The sequence below is a fragment of the Aplidium turbinatum genome, chromosome 5, assembly GCF_918807975.1.
Source record: "Aplidium turbinatum chromosome 5, kaAplTurb1.1, whole genome shotgun sequence".
In the NCBI taxonomy this organism is placed as follows: Eukaryota; Metazoa; Chordata; class Ascidiacea; order Aplousobranchia; family Polyclinidae; genus Aplidium; species Aplidium turbinatum.
In genome coordinates, this window is record NC_137476.1 from 33531230 (window position 1) to 33552568 (window position 21339).

General features: G+C 35.0%; 2 protein-coding genes across 3 annotated transcripts in view; both read left to right on the plus strand.

Annotated features, from left to right (window-relative positions):
* Positions 1-19450, plus strand: part of LOC145771163 (uncharacterized) — a 31009-nt gene extending 11559 nt beyond the window's left edge. The window contains exons 4-10 of the mRNA XM_082582900.1: positions 7412-7687; positions 8143-8243; positions 8760-8863; positions 12654-12825; positions 18241-18323; positions 18932-19102; positions 19297-19450. Of these exons, the coding sequence (XP_082439026.1) occupies positions 7412-7687; positions 8143-8243; positions 8760-8863; positions 12654-12825; positions 18241-18323; positions 18932-19102; positions 19297-19450 (1061 nt within the window). The remainder of the gene's footprint in view (positions 1-7411; positions 7688-8142; positions 8244-8759; positions 8864-12653; positions 12826-18240; positions 18324-18931; positions 19103-19296) is intronic.
* Positions 15308-21339, plus strand: part of LOC145770038 (uncharacterized) — a 96196-nt gene continuing 90164 nt past the window's right edge. The window contains exon 1 of one of the 2 annotated variants that reach the window (XM_082581624.1): positions 15308-15551. The gene's annotated coding sequence lies outside the window, so the exon portion shown is untranslated. Of the gene's footprint in view, positions 15552-15574; positions 15623-21339 lie in introns of those variants that run through there. The other variant, XM_082581625.1, reaches the window with a different exon arrangement.

Genomic DNA, 21339 nt, shown 5'->3' on the forward strand with positions numbered 1-21339 from the left:
ATGCGAACCTTATGGGATCATTGGCCAACATCATTTGGAAACTGTTGTAGACACCAAGGAAGGTAATCCATGTTTGTATCAAGAAGAATGATCTTCCATCCAATCAACTGAGAATGAAACTCTGTATGACAATATATGGTATGCTGCAAACATTTTAATCGTTCATCATTGTACACAATAAAATGATTTTTTTAGCTATTGGAATCAGTGTACCAAGTTTCGTACAATTCGGAGAATGTGGGTTGACAAATTGGAAAAAAATCGTTGATTAAGGATGGACTGACCCTTCACACTGATGAAAAACCATATAAATGTGATGTTTGTGAAAGGTCATTTGCGCGATGTGGTGGTTTGAAATCTCAGGAACTAACTCATTCTGGTAAAAACCCGTATCAATGTGATTTTTGTAAAGTCATTTTCGCATATTGCTACTTTGAAATCCCATAAGCTAACTCATTCTGGTGAAAAACTGTTTAAATGTGATGTTTGTGATACGTCATTTTCGCAGTTTGGTCATTTGAAATTTCATAAGCAAATTCATTGTGGCAAAAAGACATACGGATGTGATATTTGTAAAGTTATGTTTCCGTAAAACTAATTTAAACGGGCATAAACGACCTCACGCCAGTAAAAAACATGTCAATGTAATGTTTGGGTCAAATCATTTTTTCATAAAACTACTTTAAGTTGTCACCAATGACTTCACACTGGTTTAAAATCATATAAATGTGGTGATACTAACAAATTATTTTCACTTATGGTAAATTGAATATGATGATTTTTACAAAGTTATTTGACCATTGTGTTTTATTTGACCAAATCGTTTTTACATCGGTTTAAAGTGTTTACTCTGGTGAATAACCCATGTAAATATTATGTTTTCGGCAAAGTTGAATTTTTAAAAGAAACAAAAACGTCCTGAACACTAGGTACATATCAGCCTTTAAAAAGCCCAATTGTACTGACGAGATCTGAGAAGTTGAAACAGTATAGGCCCTGATGTCTACAACTTTGAATTAAATTTTTGACACTTTTTATCCAAATGCTACATTTGCTCTAATTGAAATTACTTTCTGTAACGTAAATACAAATTAAATCAATACTGTGAAAGCTCGCGGGCCATAAATATTCTATCCGCAGGCCGCATGCGGCCGGGGGCCTGTAGTTGGTCCACGCTGATCTAATGTATACTATATAGCGTTTTCATGTTTTGTGTTGTTAGTGGAACAACATATTTTCTCTCAATTTCCTGGTAAAACATAAAAAAGTTACACATTGTTACAATGAAGCATATGAATATGATATTTTTGACAAAGTTGTTTGACCAATTGTTTTTACATCAGCTTAGGAGTGTTTACTCTGGTGAATAACCCATATAAATGTTATGCTTTCGAATTTGGAAAGTTTATCTTTACCTTTTTCATATTTTTGTTGATGTTCAGGAAAATATTACTTCATTCAGTTGTTTCATTGTAAGTAAGTGTCATATTATCATATTAAGTCAGTTTGTAGTTTCCTTCACTTTTTAATATGAATCCACACGAAAGTGTTCCTATTAAGCTTGAAGTTTCCGAAGTATGCGAACCTTATGGAATTATTGATCAACCTCATTTGGAAACTGTTGTAGACACCAAGGAATGTCATCCATGTTTGTATCATGAAGAATTATCTTCCATCCAATCCACTGAGATTGAAATTCTATATGGCAACACACGGTATGCTGTAAACATTTTAAACATTCATCATTGTTGGTCAATTATTATTTGATAGTTCATCAGATGAACTATTTTGCAGTGATTCTTTGATCATGAGTTGCAAAGTTGCAAGCTACAAAGTCATCTGTGAACACTCACGAGTGAAAGAACATATGTAGGCTGCTGAAATGTTTTTTTGTTGCAACTGTGTATTTTATTTTATTTTAGTTCACAACGAAAATTTATCGAAAAAGAGAATACATTACATACGTTTCAACACATTCTTTTCAGACAAAGATAAAATAGAGAGTATGTAGTTTGCACCACGTAGTCTTGCGGTAAAATCTGTTCCACGTCGAGTTATTGTTGCGTCAAATTAACCTTGGTCAATAGTCTCACAGAAATTTGGTTTGTTCAAAATGTCTTGTAGGCCTACTCATATTATACTACTTTTATTTATACTTTTTCACATCCCATCCTTTTTGTTGCTATCGAGTTGCATAATCAGTTTGGTAGAAACGATTGATTGTCGTTTTACCTTTCAGTATGAATCAACATGAAAAGGTTCCAGTGAAGCTTGAAGTTCCTGAATCATGTGAAATTACCAACCAAGATGATTTAAAATCTGCTTCAGCCACCAAGCAAAAGTCTTTTTTGCAATCTTGTAATTTGAAATCTCATCAGCTTACTTGTTGTGGTGAAAAACCATATAAATGTGATGTTTGTGAAAAGTCATTTTCGCAAAATAGTACTTTAAAATCTCATAAGCTAATTCATTCCTGTGAAAAACCTTATAAATGCAGTGTTTGTGAAAAGTCATTTTCGCAAATTGGTACTTTAAAATATCATAAGCTAATTCATTCTGGTGAAAAACCATATAAATGTGATGTTTGTGAAAAGTCATTTTCACAATCTAGTAATTTGAAATGGCACAAGCTAATTCATTCAGATTGTGAAATGCTATATAAATGTGATGTTTGTGAAAAGTCATTTGCTTGAAATACCATAAGCTCACTCATTCTGGTGAAAATCCATGTAAATGTGATATTTGTAACAAATCGTTTTCGCACATGTATTTTTTGGATCGGCACAAACTGTTTACCTTTGTGAAAAACCATATAAATGTGATGTTTGTGAAATGTCATTTTCACAATCTAGTAATTTGAAATGGCACAAGCTAATTCATTCAGATTGTGAAATGCTATATAAATGTGATGTTTGTGAAAAGTCATTTGCTTGATGTTATCATTTGAAATCTTATAAGCTAATTCATTCCTAGTGAGAAACCATATAAATGTGATGTTTGTGAAAATTCGTTTGTGCAATCTAGTAATTGGAATTCTCATATGGTAACTCATTGTTATAAAAAACTACATAGATGCGATGTTTGCAAAAAGTCATGAAGATTTAGTCAAAGTGAAAAACTTGAATGCAATTTTTGGTGTTGTAAATGTTTCGTTTTTAGTTGTTTGTGATTCAATCGGCTCTAAAGTGTTTGCTCTTGTGAATAACCATTTTAATATAATTTAGACAAAGTTGATTCTAGATGCAGTGATTTTGAATGCTTATTTTTACTTTTTCCATGTTTTTTCTGTTTGAATTGCAGAAAAAATTACATTATGATGTTTTTGATGTTTTATGATGTTTTGTGTTTAAACACCTTTACACTGGTGAACAACTATACAAATGTGATGTCTGTGATCAGTCATTTTTACAAAATTCTTACTTGAAATCTGATAAACTCACTCATTTTGCTGAAAAACTACTTAGATGTGATGTTTGTGACAAATCTTTTTCAAGCATGCTTAATTTTCATCGACACTATCGGATGTGATGTTTGTGACAAGTCATTTTCACAATCTGATTATTTGAAGTTTCATAAGCTAACTCATTCTGGTGAAACTTTTTTGTTTTGTGGTTTTATTTCAATATTCAACTTTGTTTTTGTTTTTATTCAATTTTGTTTTTGTTGTAATTTCCAACTGTGTTTCCAACTGTGTTTCCAACTAACACTATTCGCCATAAAACCATTTCAATGCAAATAGTGATTTTTCAATTAGTGATTCATATCACCAAGTTCCACGGTTGTGTGTTGTTTACTTTTACACATCAGACGTTGAAAAGTGCGACATACCCTTTCAAGTTTCAATGATGGTTTATCAGTGTTTTTCTACGTTTAATTTCAGTGACGTCAAAAGCGTTGAAGTTGAATTGTCAACTTGCTAGGTAACTCATTCTGATGAAAAGCATATGCATGCTCATTTAAATGTAATTAAAGCTCATGCAATCAAATCATTTTGATAACAAACCGTATTAATGACGCATGGATTCTTGTCACATATTCGCATGGAAATCGACACAAACCGCTTCACACTTTAATAATATTTTACTGTTCCACCTTAATTTCAAGTATCAGTATAAACGTTGTTGTCGAATAGTTAACAATAGTCAATCATTCTATGCTGTGCCTAATATAATAAGGTCATTCTATCATACCAATGTCTTGTAAGTTGTACAACATTGTGTTCTCTCAATTTCTTGGAAAGGCATAAAAAAGTTACATTTTATTACAATGAAGCATATGAATATGATATTTTTGACAAAGTTGGTACGGTATGGTACGACAGTGGATGACTGGATGTCTACCACTACCAACCTGAATTACCTCCTACACTCCTACAGCATTCACTACAAAACAAGTAACTTTTAGGATGCGTACTACTACGTATGCAAATTTTGTAATTTTACAAAACAACAGAACAGAACCTGTAACACACAATGAAGAACACTAACCGTCTAACAGTGTATCATTGAAAGTTATTGTAAAATGCATTTACACGTGATGGTACATTCTGAAACAGTCCTTGCCATTCACAAAGCAAAGAAAAAATATTTCACTCTTTACATTTATTTCTAGTCCTGTTTTCCAACTTTTTAGTTGTGCATAATTTACACCCTTTTCTTGCACCTGGCATATCCTTTGTCATTTTGTGACCAAGCAATTGTCCTGAATTGTTATTTCGGATTCTTTTTTGTGGCGTGACAATAGGTCCTGCGGGGATTGACCTTTTACGACCGATGTAGCTACCGATTAGGTTTCATGCTACAGTTCGTTTGAACGTCTCCAAATCTGTGGCAGAAATGCCATCCATAATATGCTGTGCAAATTTTGTGTGCACAGTATGGGCATTATTTACAGCAATGTCCAACAAATCAAATACAGCTCTCAAGTAATATTTGAATTTTGACTTTTGGTCAAATTTATATACGACCTATTTTTTGGTCCATAAGGTCAACACCCCCATGGGTTGGTTATATTGTTTGACCATATAGGGGCAGTTGATTGTTTCTTTCTTACTGCAACTTTTTTTTTATATGTTGCAGTGGATAAGCTGATAAAAAGTTTGACATCATGTGTACAGATTTGTTGTCTGTTCATTTTGCATATGATATGCCAGTTTCTGTCTGATAACAAGAAATGTCGCCTCGCTTCATGGCTTTTTCGGTTGACACATCTATTCTTGGCAAATGCTTTCGGTTAGCCCTAACAATGCCAGCACTAAAAATACTGATTGAAAACCAATGGCATGAAATACAGAAAAACTTGAATGATGCAAGCAAACAAGTTTTAAAACAAAAGAAAAAAGCCCCCAAGCAACCATGGATGAATCAAGAGATTCTAAACTTGATGATAGAATGAAAACGAAACACAGACAATAACATCCAGTATTTTAAGCTATTTAATGAAATAAATCATAAGTGTCAAGCAATAAAACAAAAGTGGTGAGATGAACAGTTAAGTAATAAGTAATGAACAGTTAATGAAAATATTAAGTAACAACAGTTAAGGCATGCTGTTCGTGTCTTGCTTCGTTGAAAAATAAATGTGAAAACTTGAATGCAATTGATGTTGTAAATAAAGTAACAAAGTTGATTCTACATGCAGTGATTTTGAATGCCTACTTTTTCCATGTTTCTTCTGTTTGAATTGCAGAAAAAAATACTTAATTCAATTTCTTCATTTTAAATTTAGTATTATTAAAATAAGTTTGTAGTTTCCTTCACGTTTGAATATGAATCTACACAAAAGTGTTCCTGTGAAGCTTGAAGTTCCTGAACTATCCGAAGCTTATGAAATCATTGACCAAGATCATTTGGAAAATGGCCAAGCCACCAAGGAATATCATCCATATTTGTGTCAAGAAGGGTTATCTCCCATCCAATCAATTGTGAATAAAGCTCTGAGTTACAATATACAATATGTTATAAACATTTTAATTTTTTTCGTTGTTGGTCATTCATTAGATTGCTCTTCAGATAAACTATGTTGCAGTAGTTTATCTATCAAGAGTTGCAAATAGAAATCAGAACCAGAAGGCAATCAGTGTACACTCACGAGTGAAAGAACATATTTAAAAAAGTGTTGTTTGTAATAAATGTTGTTGTTTTTTGCTTTTTAATGATTTAAAATGTTTAAGCAACTTCACACTGATGATAATAATAGTACCGGGAATTTATTCTAATTTCGAAATAGCACCAATGAAAAGTCTCCATCATTAGTAATTTTCAGTTATCTGTCATAATTTTTTGGGTTGTTTTCTGTAAGGGCATGTTGTTCATGTCTTGCCAGTTTTATGATCAGTTCACAAAAAAACAATTATTATTTTACATTTCAGTATGAATCATTTGCATGATCAGTTTGCTAGAAACGATGAATTGTCATTTTACCTTTCAGTGTGAATCAAGATGAAAAGGTTCCAGTGAAGCTTGAAGTTCCTGAATCATGTGAAATTATAAACCAAGATTATTTAAAAACTGCTCCAGCCACTAAGGAATATCATATATATTTGTGTCAAGAAGGCTTATCTTCCATCCAACCAACTAAGAAAGAAACTTTAAAGTGCAATATATTATGTTATCAACATTTTCCAAACAAGGCAGCATTGATCAGTCACAAAAAAATTCATTTGAGGGAACGACTTTGTTGCAAACTTTGTAACAAGAGTTTTGAATGCAAATCTGCATTGGAAAAACATCAGCAATTTCACGCTGGAGGAAAACCATATCGATGTAATGTTAGTGAAAAATCATTTTCCCGATCTGGTAATTTGAAATCTCATAAGCTAACTCATTCTGGTGAAAAACCATATATATAAGTGTAATATTTGTGAAAAGTCATTTGCACGGTCTAATGGTTTAAAATCTCATAGTCTAACTCATTCTGGTGAAAAGACTAATGTGATGTTTGTGAAAAGTCCTTTTTGCTATATCGTGGTTTAAAATCTCATAAGCTAATTCATTATGGTGAAAAAGCATATAAATGTGATGTTTGTGAAAAGTCATTTTTGTGATGTTTGTGAAAAGTCCTTTTTGCTATATCGTGGTTTAAAATCTCATAAGCTAATTCATTATGGTGAAAAAGCATATAAATGTGATGTTTGTGAAAAGTCATTTTTGTGATGTTTGTGAAAAGTCCTTTTTGCTATATCGTGGTTTAAAATCTCATAAGCTAATTCATTATGGTGAAAAAGCATATAAATGTGATGTTTGTGAAAAGTCATTTTTGCGATCTGGTGATTTGAATTCTCATAAGCTAATTCATTCTGGTGAAAAACCATATAAATGTGATGTTTGTGAAAAGTCATTTTTGCGATCTAGTGATTTGAAATCTCATAAGCTAATTCATTCTGGTGAAAAACCATATAAATAACCTGGTAATTTGAAACGGCACAAGATAATTCATTCTGGTGAAAAACCATATAAATGTGATGTTTGTGAAAAGCCGTTTTCTGAATCTAGTAATTTGAAACGGCACAAACTAATTCATTCTGGTGAAATGCTATATAAATGTGAGGTTTGTAGAAAGTCCTTTTTACAATCTAGCCACTTGAAATATCATATGCTAACTCATTCTGGTGATGAAAAACTACATAGATGCGATGTTTGTGACAAATCATTTTCACACAAGCATAATTTAAATCGGCACAAACAAATCACACACCTTATATGAGATTGACTTATCATTTTCAGCAATTTAGTCATTCTACAAGAATATTTAGTTTTTCAACTAGAAAAAGATTACGTTAAGCCTATCTTTTGAAATCTAAATTACATCGGTTTCCAGTCACTACTACACTATAAGTTCGCACTTTGACAAGGCCTGTGCATATTAGGGTTATAACACTTTTACAACCTCATATTCTTATGTGTTATGAATTGTGAATTTTTTGTTTTTACATGTTTGTCATATGATCGACTTTTGTTAATTACCTGACTTTTGTTAAACAATGAGTATGATGTTTTTAACAAAGTTGATTCTCTGTACTGTTTATCTTTACCTTTTACATGTTTGTTCTGTTTGATTTTCAAGAAGATATTACTTCATTCAGTTGCTTCAATTGAGATAAGTATTATTAAAAGGAGTTTGTAGTTCCTTTCACTTTCACAGAAAGTCCCTTTAGTTTAACTGAACACTGCAAGAAAAGCTCATATGAAAACGGGCGTGCTAAGATTGTGACCCGAGTGGCGCGAACAGAGAAAACAATCAAGGTAAAGCGCGCCGAGCAGAGAAACCATAACGTACAAACATACATAAAATAAACGTAAATTTACAACAATAACATATGCAGGCTGTATCTTTTGTTACAACTGTTTTTTGTTTTGTTTTAGTAATTTGCAACGTCACAAACAACTTCACACTGTTAATAATGATAAAACCGAAAAATTTGTTTAGTTACACTAGTTGGGTGCAAAATACTGTAGCATCAATAAAATGTCTCCATCATTGGCAATTTTAGCCAATTTTTATTATTCTTCTGGACTGTACTCGGTAAAAGATTGAATTCTTTGCATGAAAGTTTGTGCTGGTTTTCTATAGTGAACGTGAAGATTGGCTTTGTTGACTTCCTTTTCACTTAATCCAAGTATTTAACTTGCGGGACATGAAGCCTGGATGCGACAAATATTGAATTAAGCAACAATGTATTGAGTTGAGAAAAGTCTTTTTCACAGTCTGGTAATTTGAAATCTCATAAGCTAACTCATTCTGGTGAATAACCATATAAATGTGATGTTTGCGAAAAGTCTTTTTCGCAATCTAGCAATTTGAAATCTCATAAGCTAATTCATTCTGGAGATAAACCATATAAATGTGATGTTTGTGAAAAGTTGTTTGTGCAATCTGGGCATCTAAAATCTCATAAGCTAACTCATTCTTGTGAAAAATCATATAATGTGATATTTGTGACAAATCGTTTTCGCACATATATATTATGAATCGGCACAAAGGGTTTCACACTGGTGAAAAACCACATACTGAAAATGTGATGCTTGTGACAAGTCATTTTTACAACCTAATCATTCGAAGTTTTTTATGCTAACTCATTCTGCTGAAAAACCATGTCAATGTGATGTTTGTGAAAGTTTTTTTTTCAATCTGGTAGTTTGAAATCTCCTAACCTCACTCATACTAGTGAAAAACCATATGAATGTGATGTTTGCAAAAAGTCATTTTCACAATCTAGTAATTTGAAACGGCACAAGCTAATTCATTCTACTGAAAAAACATATAAATGTGATGTTTGGGAAAGGTCAGTTTCACAATCTAGTCATTTGAAATCTCATATGGTAACCAGGCCTCGAAATTTGTACTTTTTTCCGGCGGTCAAGCATGGCCTACCGGACTGGCCCTTTCAGCGGACATTTAATATCTCAACCGGACATATTTTTTGCCTTTCGTATAGGCATCACTCGTTACCAGATTTCCTGAATTTTTCATATTTTTAGCAACAACTGCTGGATAACCTTTGCAGTACTCGCACCATATTTTAGAAAGAAAACCATCATTGCTTTCACACTACAGCCACTTAAACCCCTTTTTCCACTTCTTAACTGTTGCAACGGTGCATTTCCGTTTGGCAATTTTATTAGGTGGTACTAAACCTGGGTTTACCGCAGCTTCGTCAGTGACTTCCTCTCTAGGACGTATATTTTTCTTCGTTATACCGCAATTGAATAATGTTCATTGCATTTTTATAAGCTGTTTGTTGCTACACTCAATTCATTTGAACCTTATTCGTAAAATACAGCAGCTTCACCAGAAATTATATTTCTATCTAATGGTGTGTGACAAATGTGTCTAACACCCTCCCTTCCGTGCAGAAATTCTATTTCTATCTAATGATGTCAGACAAATGCGTCTAACACCCTCCCTTCTGTGCATAAATTCTATTTCTATCAGTATCATCGTGAATAAGGTCGCCACATTCGCCTAAGCACGTGCGGAACCCAGCTGAGACTTGCTTCTCTGTGACGTTTCTTTTTAACAAACGATCAATGTAACGCAATAGTCCTCATTGTTAAAATTAGAATACATATCCTGCCGAAACGTTTAGACAACTTTATTTCAAAGCAACATTGCAAGGCGTTGAAATGATATAAAAATGGCTACTTTTGCCATCAGCTTGTTATTCATTAACCACGCCACTCTAATGTGATCTTTAAAGCAATTGCCTGCTGCACTATTATTGCTTCAGCTCCGTATTTGTTCGCGTTCAACAAACAATTGTAACAACTCACATTTAAAATATATTTTTGCTGCATTAGCTCTATTTTTGTCAAGAATTTTGCGGCGGTCATTTATGACCGACCAATGAGTCGGCTTCGGCAGACATTCGAGTTCATTCCAAAGGTCATGACCGCCGGAAAGTTCGAGGCCTGATAACTCATTGTGATGAAAAACTGCATGGGTGCGATGTTCGTGACAAATCATTTTCTTTCATGTATAATTTAAATCGGCACAAAAGAATCACACACCTTATATGAGATACACTTATCAATTTCAGCAATTTAGTTTTTGTAAAAGAAAATTTAGTTTCTCAACAAGAAAAAGATTATATTTAGCTTATCTTTTGAAATCTAAATTACGTCAGTTTCCAGTCACTATTACAGTATAAGTTCGCAAATTTGCCGAAGTAGTAGCTAAAGTTGATGTAATTCGGTCTGCTTGGCCTTTTGTTTGGCACTGAGCAGTTTTTGTAGTAATAATAGCATTTATTGTTTAATTTTGGAACGTGTAGTTTGAGTAATTTGAAACGTCACAAACAACGTCACACTGTTGATAAACTGCACAAATTTGATATTTGTGACAAGCCCATTGTGTTAGTTCTCATATTTTGTTAAATCATTTTCGTAAAAAAGGGCTTGAATGTGATGTATGCAGAGGTTGCGAACCATGACTTTGAAAGTAGCTCGCTTCTTGTGATATACTATAACATGCAAAGAGAGCTGTTAGTTTTGTTGCTCCCTCCTGTTACTTCTGTATGTGTTATTGTTTGTTTTGAGCTAACACAAAATTGTTGGTAAAAAAAATGATTAAATTTCAAATTATTTCCAAAGGTTTGAAACCACAGCTTGTGTTTAGGCTGCAAAACTATGCAGTAACTCTCATAGCAGGACATCACATTTACTTGTTATAATGTAGTTTCATCTTCAGGCCTCGAAACAACTTTTTTTTTCCGGCGGCCAAACGTGTCCGACTGAAGCAAGCTGTTCGGCGGCCAATCACAAGCACATGGCGGCCATCGGAACGTCGACACGCATCAACATACAGTCTTCAAAATTAGCACATTTTTACGTCGGCAAAAACGTTGCCGAGGCCAAACGAAAACAGTTGAAATTGCCTCGGCAATTGCTGTGAACGTTTATTACGAAACAATTGTACCAAAACGAGAAGCGAAAAATATACTAGAGTAGTCTATCACGACCGCACTGTTTGATTTGTTGTGATGTAATAATACCAAAAGTAGCGATAAAGCGAGCAACAAGATACGCACGTCGCACGCTGTTACAGTGATTCACGTTAAATAAATCACAGGCGGAAAAGTAAGTTAATTTTGGGTTGATTCAACGTTCGAGTCAGCACAGATCGATTTAATTTTCCGGCGGGTTATACTGCGTAACAACAATGCCCAATAAGAAATTTACGTTTGTTTTACATTAAATCGACATCTAGTAACGTTGAATTATCATAAAATAACGTTAATTGCTCAACCAGGTACCGGTAACAAATTAATAGCTCCCTGCGAGAAGATTGCCTCGATTTACGTATACACTGACATAATTTCGGCACAATTGCGACACTGCGAACAACACAAAGTCTGTTTGATAAAGAACTAGCTGTCAGAATCGGAATCATCAGATGCTGTATCGGAGCACGAGGTTGTCACGTCATCACTGGAATCAGACGTCTTCGCCTTTCGCAACGAAGCGTCCACGTTTTGCGGCTTTCGGGCTTTGATCCAATCCACACGCCTCTTTCTTTTTCATAGAGCTCCATCAGGGTGTTGACTAAGGAACAAATCTATGGCTGTGCCATAACGACTGGGAGGAATATCTAACCCTAACCTTAGAAGCGCTCGTGTGGCCTCGGCATTTTTATTGCCGACGCTAATTTCGAAGACTGAATAGTTCGCATCAAGAAAGTGTATTGTGATGTCACTTGCATCCTGCTTATGTCAGACATCAGCTGCTTGGTCAATCAATAATGTTAACAATTCAAGCATAGACAGTGTGTATTGTGATTTATCGGGTGCTTTGACTGCTTTCTAATCCTTTGTGATTATAAGTGGCAAAGTACTTTATTCACAAGGCCGCTTGCGTAAAATTTTCTCGGAACTTCATGGCGGACAAATGCGGCCGACGGAAGGGCGACACCGGCGGACAAAATGTCGGTTTTTGTAGGTTAATCGCGGCCATGGCCGCGATGGCCGCCTTCAGTTTCGAGGCCTGATCTTACAAAAAACAATTTTGCTCACGCTAAGTTAGCCTTCTCAAGATGTCCCATGCTCATATTATAATATTTTACCCACGCTTTTTCACATCTCATCCTTTTTGTTGCTATCGGGTTGCACATTGTTGCTATCGAGTTCAGTGCGCAAGAATCACCATTTCACTTTTCAGTATAAATCAACATGAAAAGGTTCCAGTGAAGCTTGAAGTTCCTGAATCATCCGAAATTGTAAACCAAGATGATTTAAAAACTGTTTCAACCGCCAAGGAATGTACTCCATATTTGTATCAAGAAAGGTTATCTTCCATCCAACCAACTGAAAATAAAACTCTGAATTGCAATGTATGTTATGCATATTTCCAATGCAAATCAACGTTGAATACTCATCAAAAAATTTCCTTCAGGGAACGATCTTGTTGCAATTTTTGTGGCAAGAGTTTTAAATGGAAATCTGAATTGGCGAACTCACACTCGTGAAAAACCATGTAAATGTGATGTTTGTGAAAAGTCATTTTCACAATCCTCTCATTTGAAAACTCATATGCTAACTCGTTCTGCTGAAAAACCACATAAATGTGATATTTGTGACAAGTCGTTTTTAATGTTATTTTACTTAAACCGGCACAAACTACTTCACGCTGTTGAAAAACCATATAAATGTGATGTTTGTGGAAAGTCATTTGCACGATCTGATTGTTTGAAATCTCATAAGCTGATTCATTCTGGTGAAAAACCATTTAGATGTAATGTTTGTGAAAAGTCATTTGCACGATCTGATAGTTTGAAATATCATATGCTAACTCATTCTGGTGAAAAACCATATAAATGTGATATTTGTGACAAATCGTTTTCACACATGTGTGTTTTGAATCGCCACAAACTACTACACAAGCACACACTGGTACAAAACCATATAAATGTAATGTTTGTAACAAGCCCTTTTTTCAATCTGGTAAATCTCATAACCTAACTCATTATGGTAAATGACCACATAAATGTGATATTTGTCACAAGTCGTTTTGACACATGCATGTTTTGTATCTGCACAAGCGATTTCACACTGATGAAAAACCATATAAATGTGATATTTATAACAAATTGTTTACACGCATGTGTATTTTGAATCGCTACAAACTGCAATATTATGGTGGTTTAGAATCTCATTTGCTAACTCATTCTTTTGAAAAGCCATATATTTGTGACATTTGTGAAGTCATTTTCGAAGTTTGGTCATTTTGAAATCTCATAAGCAAGTTCATTCTGGCAAAAAAACATACGAATGTAATGGGATAATTTAATTAAACACACACGACTTCACACCTGCGAGTCACCACATAAATGTGATGTTTTTTGAATGTTATTTTTGCAATCAATATTTTTCCAAATTTCATGAACTAAGTTTAGCAGGTCATAGCCTTTAGCGGGCGATAGGCATTTCTTTCAAGAGCAGTGTTCTGTTTATAATCATGAGAGAAGTCAAGGGCTATGGTCGAAGGGGCACCACTGCGCAATCGATGTCACACCTTTAGGTGTCTTGCCAAATACACAGCCACTGCTCTTGAACAGTGTCGAATCGGCGGCCTCTTGAACGTCGAACCATGGCTCTCATCACTTTGCAATGCTGGTTAGCCTACTTCTTCTATCGAGTCTTCAAAAGTTCGTTGATACACCACAGATTGACACATTCTTCCGCAACGGAGTTATACTCTGACAGGTCCCACCTACTGCACCGGGTGGCAAGCTGAAGGCAAACAAGAAGGTGGTCCGCTGTTTGGGGCTCGGTGCCACAGATACATGCAACAGGGCCCGTGTCGTAGCCCACTCCACTATTGCAGACTTAGTGCGTCCAACACCGGTTCAGAGTCGATTTAATGTTTTCCACTTTGCCCAAGGAGCGTTTGCTCCTGGGGGGAGGAACTGTGATGGTGGATCTTCATGTCAGTGTATGATGGGTCATTTTCGAATGTTCTTCTGTTTAGTTTTCAAGAAAAAAAGTAGTTGCTTTAGTTCGTTCATTTTCAATAAACAAGTATAATTAAAATATGTTTGAATTTTCACCAGAATAGGTCAATTTATGAAATTGATGCGATGTTTATGATAAATATATTTTCGTGAATGTATATTTTGAATCAACACAAATTATTTCACACCAGATAATACGAAACCAAGGAAGTTTCCAGAAATAGTCGATAAAACTACCATTCAACGGTTTATAGGCAGAGAAAACTTTTTCTCAAACCCTTGAAAATTTCATGATCAGATCACCGCTATAATGCGTGATGGAAATCTACAGGAAAATCTTCATCAGGCATTGCAGAGTGCAAAAAACTTGTAACCGGTGGTGAAATGGTAGTTTTATTAACTATTTAAGGAAACTTCTTTGGTTTCGTATTATGATGGCTGTTTTACTTTAAACATTAAGTCTGTTTTAACAACAACAAAAAAACCTTAAGCGAGTAATGTCGGTCTGGAATTGCATGCGGGAAGTGACTTTCTGATGTCTCTGGATTTATTAATATTCAATTGAACACTGAGAATATGTCCTTATAATCTTTGTAATGTATTGTATTGAGTTTAAATTATACCGCTGTTATTGCGTTCATAAACATAGTTGCACTGATGAGAATTTAATATTCGAAAACGCGTTCTGCAACACTGTTTTTTGCACTCTGCAATGCCTGATGCAGATTTTCCTGCAGATTTCCATCACGCATTGTAGCGGTGATCTGATCATGAAATTTTCAAGGGTTTGAGAAAAAGTTTTCTCTGCCTATAAAACGTTGAATGGTAGTTTTATCAACTATTTCACACCAGTTGTTGAAAATCATAGGAATATGATATTTGTGACAAGTTATTCGCATTCTCGTTATTTGAAATCTCATAAGGTAACTCCGTCCAGTGAAAAAACAAATGAATGTAATGTATCCAAAGGTTGGCATCCAAAATTTTAACAGTACATTCTAAGACTTGTGAAATATATATTATAAATTAATAAAATATTATGTTACTAAGTAACTACAGAAATATTCATGCACTTCACTACACGAAAGGGCAAAAAGCCTGTGGAAGTTTCGTACCGGTAATGAATTTTAAGTGAATATGCTTACACACTATTTAGTTTAGTTGTTAATTTATTTGGGTTAATACAAAACTCGAAAATAAAACTTATGTGATGTTTGTGAAAAGTCACTTTCACAATCTAGTAATTTGAAATCTCATATGGTAAAACGTTGTGATGAAAAACTACATAGATGCGATGTTTGTGACAAATCATTTTCACGCATGTATAATTTAAATCAGCACAAACGGATCACACACCTTATATGAGATACACGTATCAACTTCAGCAATTTAGTTTTCCTGCAAGAAAATTTAATTTGTCAACGAGAAAAAGATTGCGTTTAGCCTATCTTTTGAAATCTAAATTACATCTGTTTCCAGTCACCACTACACTATACGTTCGCACTTTGACAAGGCCTGTGTATGTTAGGGTTATAGCATTTTTACAACCTTATATTCTTAGATGTTATGAATTGTGAATGTTTTGCTTTTACATGTTTGTCATATGATCGACTTTGGTTATTTGCCTGAGTAAACTCTTCTTGCGAATATGATGTTTTTAACAATGAATATGATGTTGTTGACAAAGTTGATTCTATTTACTCGTAAGTTAGACTGTTTATCTTTACCTTTTGCATGTTCGGTCAACCAAACCAAACAATCGGCCACCCCCACTAGTGGGGAACAAACCGACGATGGATTATGATGATGATGTTTGTTGTATTTGATTTTCAGGAAAATATTACTTCATTCAGTTGCTTCATTATAAAATAAGTGTTATTAAAGTGCCCCTGACAGGTTGGACCTAAGTATAGTAACTTTTCTAAGCATTTCCTAGCGCAGAATTATGCTTAGCGAACTTTTTAATCTTAACCTCGAAGCTCGACTGATTAGGGCGAAATTTATACAAAACGACTTCGCAGCGCCACCACTGGCGAAACTCCATATTTCACTACTCTGGGACGACTTCGGTGGTGTTATGTCATCCTGGGTGGGCGTCGTTAGCGACGGATAAAACAAATGTTTTCTAGATGCAATTGGTGGATCACATTTTGGTCGGAGTCGGTACAAGCGGTTGCTTTTTTAAAAGATTTACTGTTTTTTGCATTTTAAAAAACTGTACTGGATACGTTCCTACAAAACCTAAAATATACTTGAAGTGAAAAATGAAGAAATCATACGAATCATTATTCATATTTAATTCATCATCATTCATCACTATTCATAAATAAATAAAAGTTCTTTCTCTTTGTCATAATGTGCTTTCAGTTGGCCATTGAAATCCGGTGTGACGGCCATCTGGACTTGGAAGATTGTTTCGGATTCGCCAAACAATGCATGACGGCAGCACAATCCGATTGTTGCTTCCGAGAGCATCACCTTAATTGTAGTATCCACTCCAACACATGCCTGTAAGCGACTAATTACTGATACTGCCTGCAAGGAAATAAAATCACTTCTTTTAGTGTGCATTCTTTAGCGTTTAGGGTATTTTTAGACTAATGTAACATCCTTACTCTTTTGATAGGTCTCCGTTTTCTCCTTTCGGTATATTGCTTTTTTTTCCAGTTCTTCCTGCTCCTTATAAAAAAAAGTCCCCAGAACTGCATAATGTAAGTGTGCCTCAAAATTGGTCAAATTGGTAACACAACTAGAGGCGTCTTTATTCAAAAGTTTATTCGTCTGTGGCACTTCATGGCAACATACACATTTATTGGGCTGGGGCATAAACTCGCACTTGTGGCAAACGCACCACTTAGAGTTCCCAGCGCGCCACTGATTGCTGGGAAGATCCAAATCGGGTTGGTGGTGTTAACAAAATCATCTCCAGTGAGGTGAAGAGAACATATATGACTGGTTTTGTATGGCCCATCCCACTTTCAAACACTTGAAGAAAACTTTGACTATTTTCTTCTCAGCACCTTGTTTCATTTGAAAGCGTGAAAAGATAGCACACGTCTTTGTCACGACACTGTCACATAAACAGCAATTTCCAGGCATTAGGCCTACCTCAACCATAAATTAAGTGTTCTGTCTGTGAGATACTGCTGTTACACTGCAAATGGCTATAGCCAGATTAGGACAAATAAAAAATTATCCAAATTGTAGCCCTACAAGAGTTTAGAAAAACTGCAATTTCAATTTAATTGAAATGTTGTTGATAAAAATAAACTCAACCTATTTGATCTACACCTAATAGTAATAATAAGTTGACTTTTTCATTTCGGTAATTCTCATTTTGGACATTCTTCAGACCAACAGAGCCCCACACATTGACGTTTTGCAGTAGTCGTACCATACCTTACCAACTCACCACAGAGAAAGAAAGTATCCTTCCCACCCATGGTGACGTCACAGCGGTGTTGCCGGTTTTATTTTCGCAATTGAATGAGTGCCAGATTCGCCGAAAGTGAATGAAAGTTTACAAGCATGTAACTTAGTAGCCTGTTGATATTTTTTACGATTTGCTGGTCAGGGAAGTTTGTTAGTGTCATATGTGCGATATCTCCCGCATATTTTATATGCGGGAGATATCGCATGAGACATATATGTCCCATTAGTCCTCAATGGTAACTTTTTATCCGTAATACTAAAACATTGGTTTTTCCGTTGTTTGTTATTGCATTGACTAAAAAACATGACAAAAAAAACAATATTCAGAAGTTTCAAAAATAAATTCTTCTGTTTCATATGCAGGATTTCTATGGTACGACAGTGGATGACTGGATGTCTACCACTAGCAACCTGAAGTACCACCTACAGCATTTACTGCAAAACAAGTAACTTTTAGGATGCATACTACTACATATACAAATTTTTGTAATTTCGCAAAACAACAGAACAGAACCTTTAATACACAATGAAAAGCATTAACTGTCTAACAGTGTTTCATTGAAAGTTATTGTAAAATGCATTTACAGTTGATGGTACATTCTGAAACAGTCCCTGTCATTCACATAGCAAAGGAAAATATTGCACTCTTCACATTTATTGTTTCTCCTGTTTTCCAACTTTTTCGTTGTGCATAATTTACACCGTTTTCTTGCACCTGACACATCCTTTGTGATTTTTTGAGCAAACAAATGTCTTGAATTGTTATTTTGTCTTCTTTTTTGTGGCGTGACAATAGATCCTGTTGGGACTGGCATTTACAGTGTTTGCTCTGGTAAATAACCATACGAATATGATCATGTTTTTTTTTCACAATGAATATGATGTTTTTGACAAAGTTGAATCTGCGTTCACAGATTTTTTAATGTCGATCCTATATGTTTCTCCTGTTTGATTTTCAGGAAAATATTACTTCATTCAGTTGTTTCATTATAAAATAAGTGTTATTAAGCCAATTTACAGTTTACTCCAATTTGAATATGAATTCACACGAAAGTGTCCCTGTGAAGCGTGAAGTTTCTGAAGTATGCGAACCTTATGGAATTATTGGCCAAGATCATTTGGAAATTGGTCCAGACACCAAGGAATGTTATCCATGTTTGCATCAGGAAGAATTATCATCTCCAATCCAATCTACTGAGAATCAAGTTCTGAATGACGTTGTGTGGTATGTACTGAATGTTATGAGCATTTTAAACTGAAATCATCGTTGGTCAATCATTAGATTGTTCATCAAAGGAACCATTTTACTGTAAGTTTTGCATTAAAGGTTGCAAATGCATGTCTAATGGAACGTGAAAAGTCGTCAGTGGTCCCTTTGTTTTCAAAAGACAACATGTTATTAATAGAGCTGTCTTTTAGTATGAATCAACATGTAAAGATTCAAATGAAGCTTGAAGTTCCTAAAGTATGCAAATCGTGTGAAATTATTGACCAAGATGATTTAAAAACTGCTTCAGACTTCGAGAAATGTCATCCAAATTTGTATCAAGAAGAGTTATCCCCCATTAACTGAGAGGGTAACTATAAACTGCAATATATGTAATAAACATTTCCAAAACAAGTCAGCATTGAGTAAAAAAAAAACAACACTTGAGGGAACGACCTTGTTGCAATTTTTGTGATAAGAGTTTTGGAATGCAAATCTGCATTGGAAAGACTTCAGTAAATTCACCTGGTGAAAAAGCACGTAGATGTCATGTTTGTGAAAAAGCATTTTTGCAATGTGGGGGTTCGACATCTCATAACCTCTGGTGAAAGACAACATACATTACATACAACGTATTGCTGAGGAAAAGCAGGTTGAAAAAAGGAAATGGATTGCTGAGGAAAAACAGGTTGAACAAAGGAAATGGATTGCTGAGGAAAAACAGGTTGCCGAAGAAGACTGCAATGACACAGTGATGGATGCTGTGCGGTCTGTGGTTGAATGCATCAGCAATTCAGCGTTCCAGTTGAGAAACATGAAGCTGGCAAGATGGTGCATGACAATAAAGGTGATAGAGACACTAAAAGTAAAACTTCTCTAAGGAAAGAAGTTGAAATCATGAAAGTTGTGGAGAAGAGTAAAATATCAAGTGAGGCCCATGCGCATGATAATGCGACGAATGATGATGTTATTCTGATGGATTTCAAAACCGAGCCGTCTGGTGAACATTTAACGGAAGGTGAACCTGGTACAAGTATCAAAGCTGAAGTTGCGAATGATGTTGAACCAATGAAGACTAAAAAACCATTCGTCTTCAAGCTTTTCATCTGCAAAAGATCTAGAGATGTCTCAAAATGTTGCAGACAGGACAACGCTGTACCAAGTGAGATAATTGTTTCGATGAGCCAATCAGCTACAACCATGTCACAGACAACGGGCAGTGTAGTTTGATTGCAAAGAATCTTAAGATTCATTCGACTCGTTCGACTCTAGGGGTGTGGGCTTGAGCAACGCATTTCAGGACTGCTCTCCATTCAACGGAACCTATAGTGAATGGTATAATACCCCAACAACACTTCAACAATCGGAAAACTTCATTCTGCCATTCTCGGTAACCGGTCCTGCGTCAAGAGCCTCTACAAGTATGCGAAACTACCAGGAATAACCTATCAAGGATTTGTCAGTCCGAAGGTAAAGATTCAAAATCAACCAACCATTTGCATTCCACCATTCATCATTCTCACCTACTGTAGCTTCTCCCTAAGCCTGAAACATCACAACTGAAATTAGAAAACGTCATCTTTAACATTGCTGCCTAAAATTCTTAGTCTTTCGGTAAAATGTATTTATCAACGAAAATTTATCAAGAAAAGAAAATACGTTTCAACACATTTTTTTCGGACAAAGAGAGGACAAAGATAAAATACAGAGTACAGTACCGTATGTAGTTTGCAGCACGTGGTTTTTCGATAAAATTTATTCCACGTCAAGTTGTTGTTGCGCCAAATTAACCTTGGTCAATAGTCTCACGGAAATTTGTTTTGTCTAAATGTCTTGTAGGCCTACTCATATTATACTACTTTTATTTATACTTTTTCACATCCCATCCTTTCTGTTGCTATCGAGTTACATGATCAGTTTGCTAGAAACGATTAATTGTCGTTTTACTTTTCAGTATGAATCAAGGTGAAAAGGTTCCATTGAAGTTTGAAGTTCCTGAATCATATGAAATTATTGACCAAGATGATTTAAAAACTGCTTCAGTCGCTAAGGAATGTCCTCCATATTTGTATCAAGAAGGGTCATCTTCCATCCAACCAACTGAGAAAGAAACTTTAAAGTGCAATAAATGTTGTAAATATTTCCCAAGCAAGTCCGCATTGATCAGTCACAAAACAATTCATTTGATGGAACGACTTTGTTGCAAACTTTGTGACAAGAATTTTAAATGCAAATCTGAAGTGGAAAGACATCAG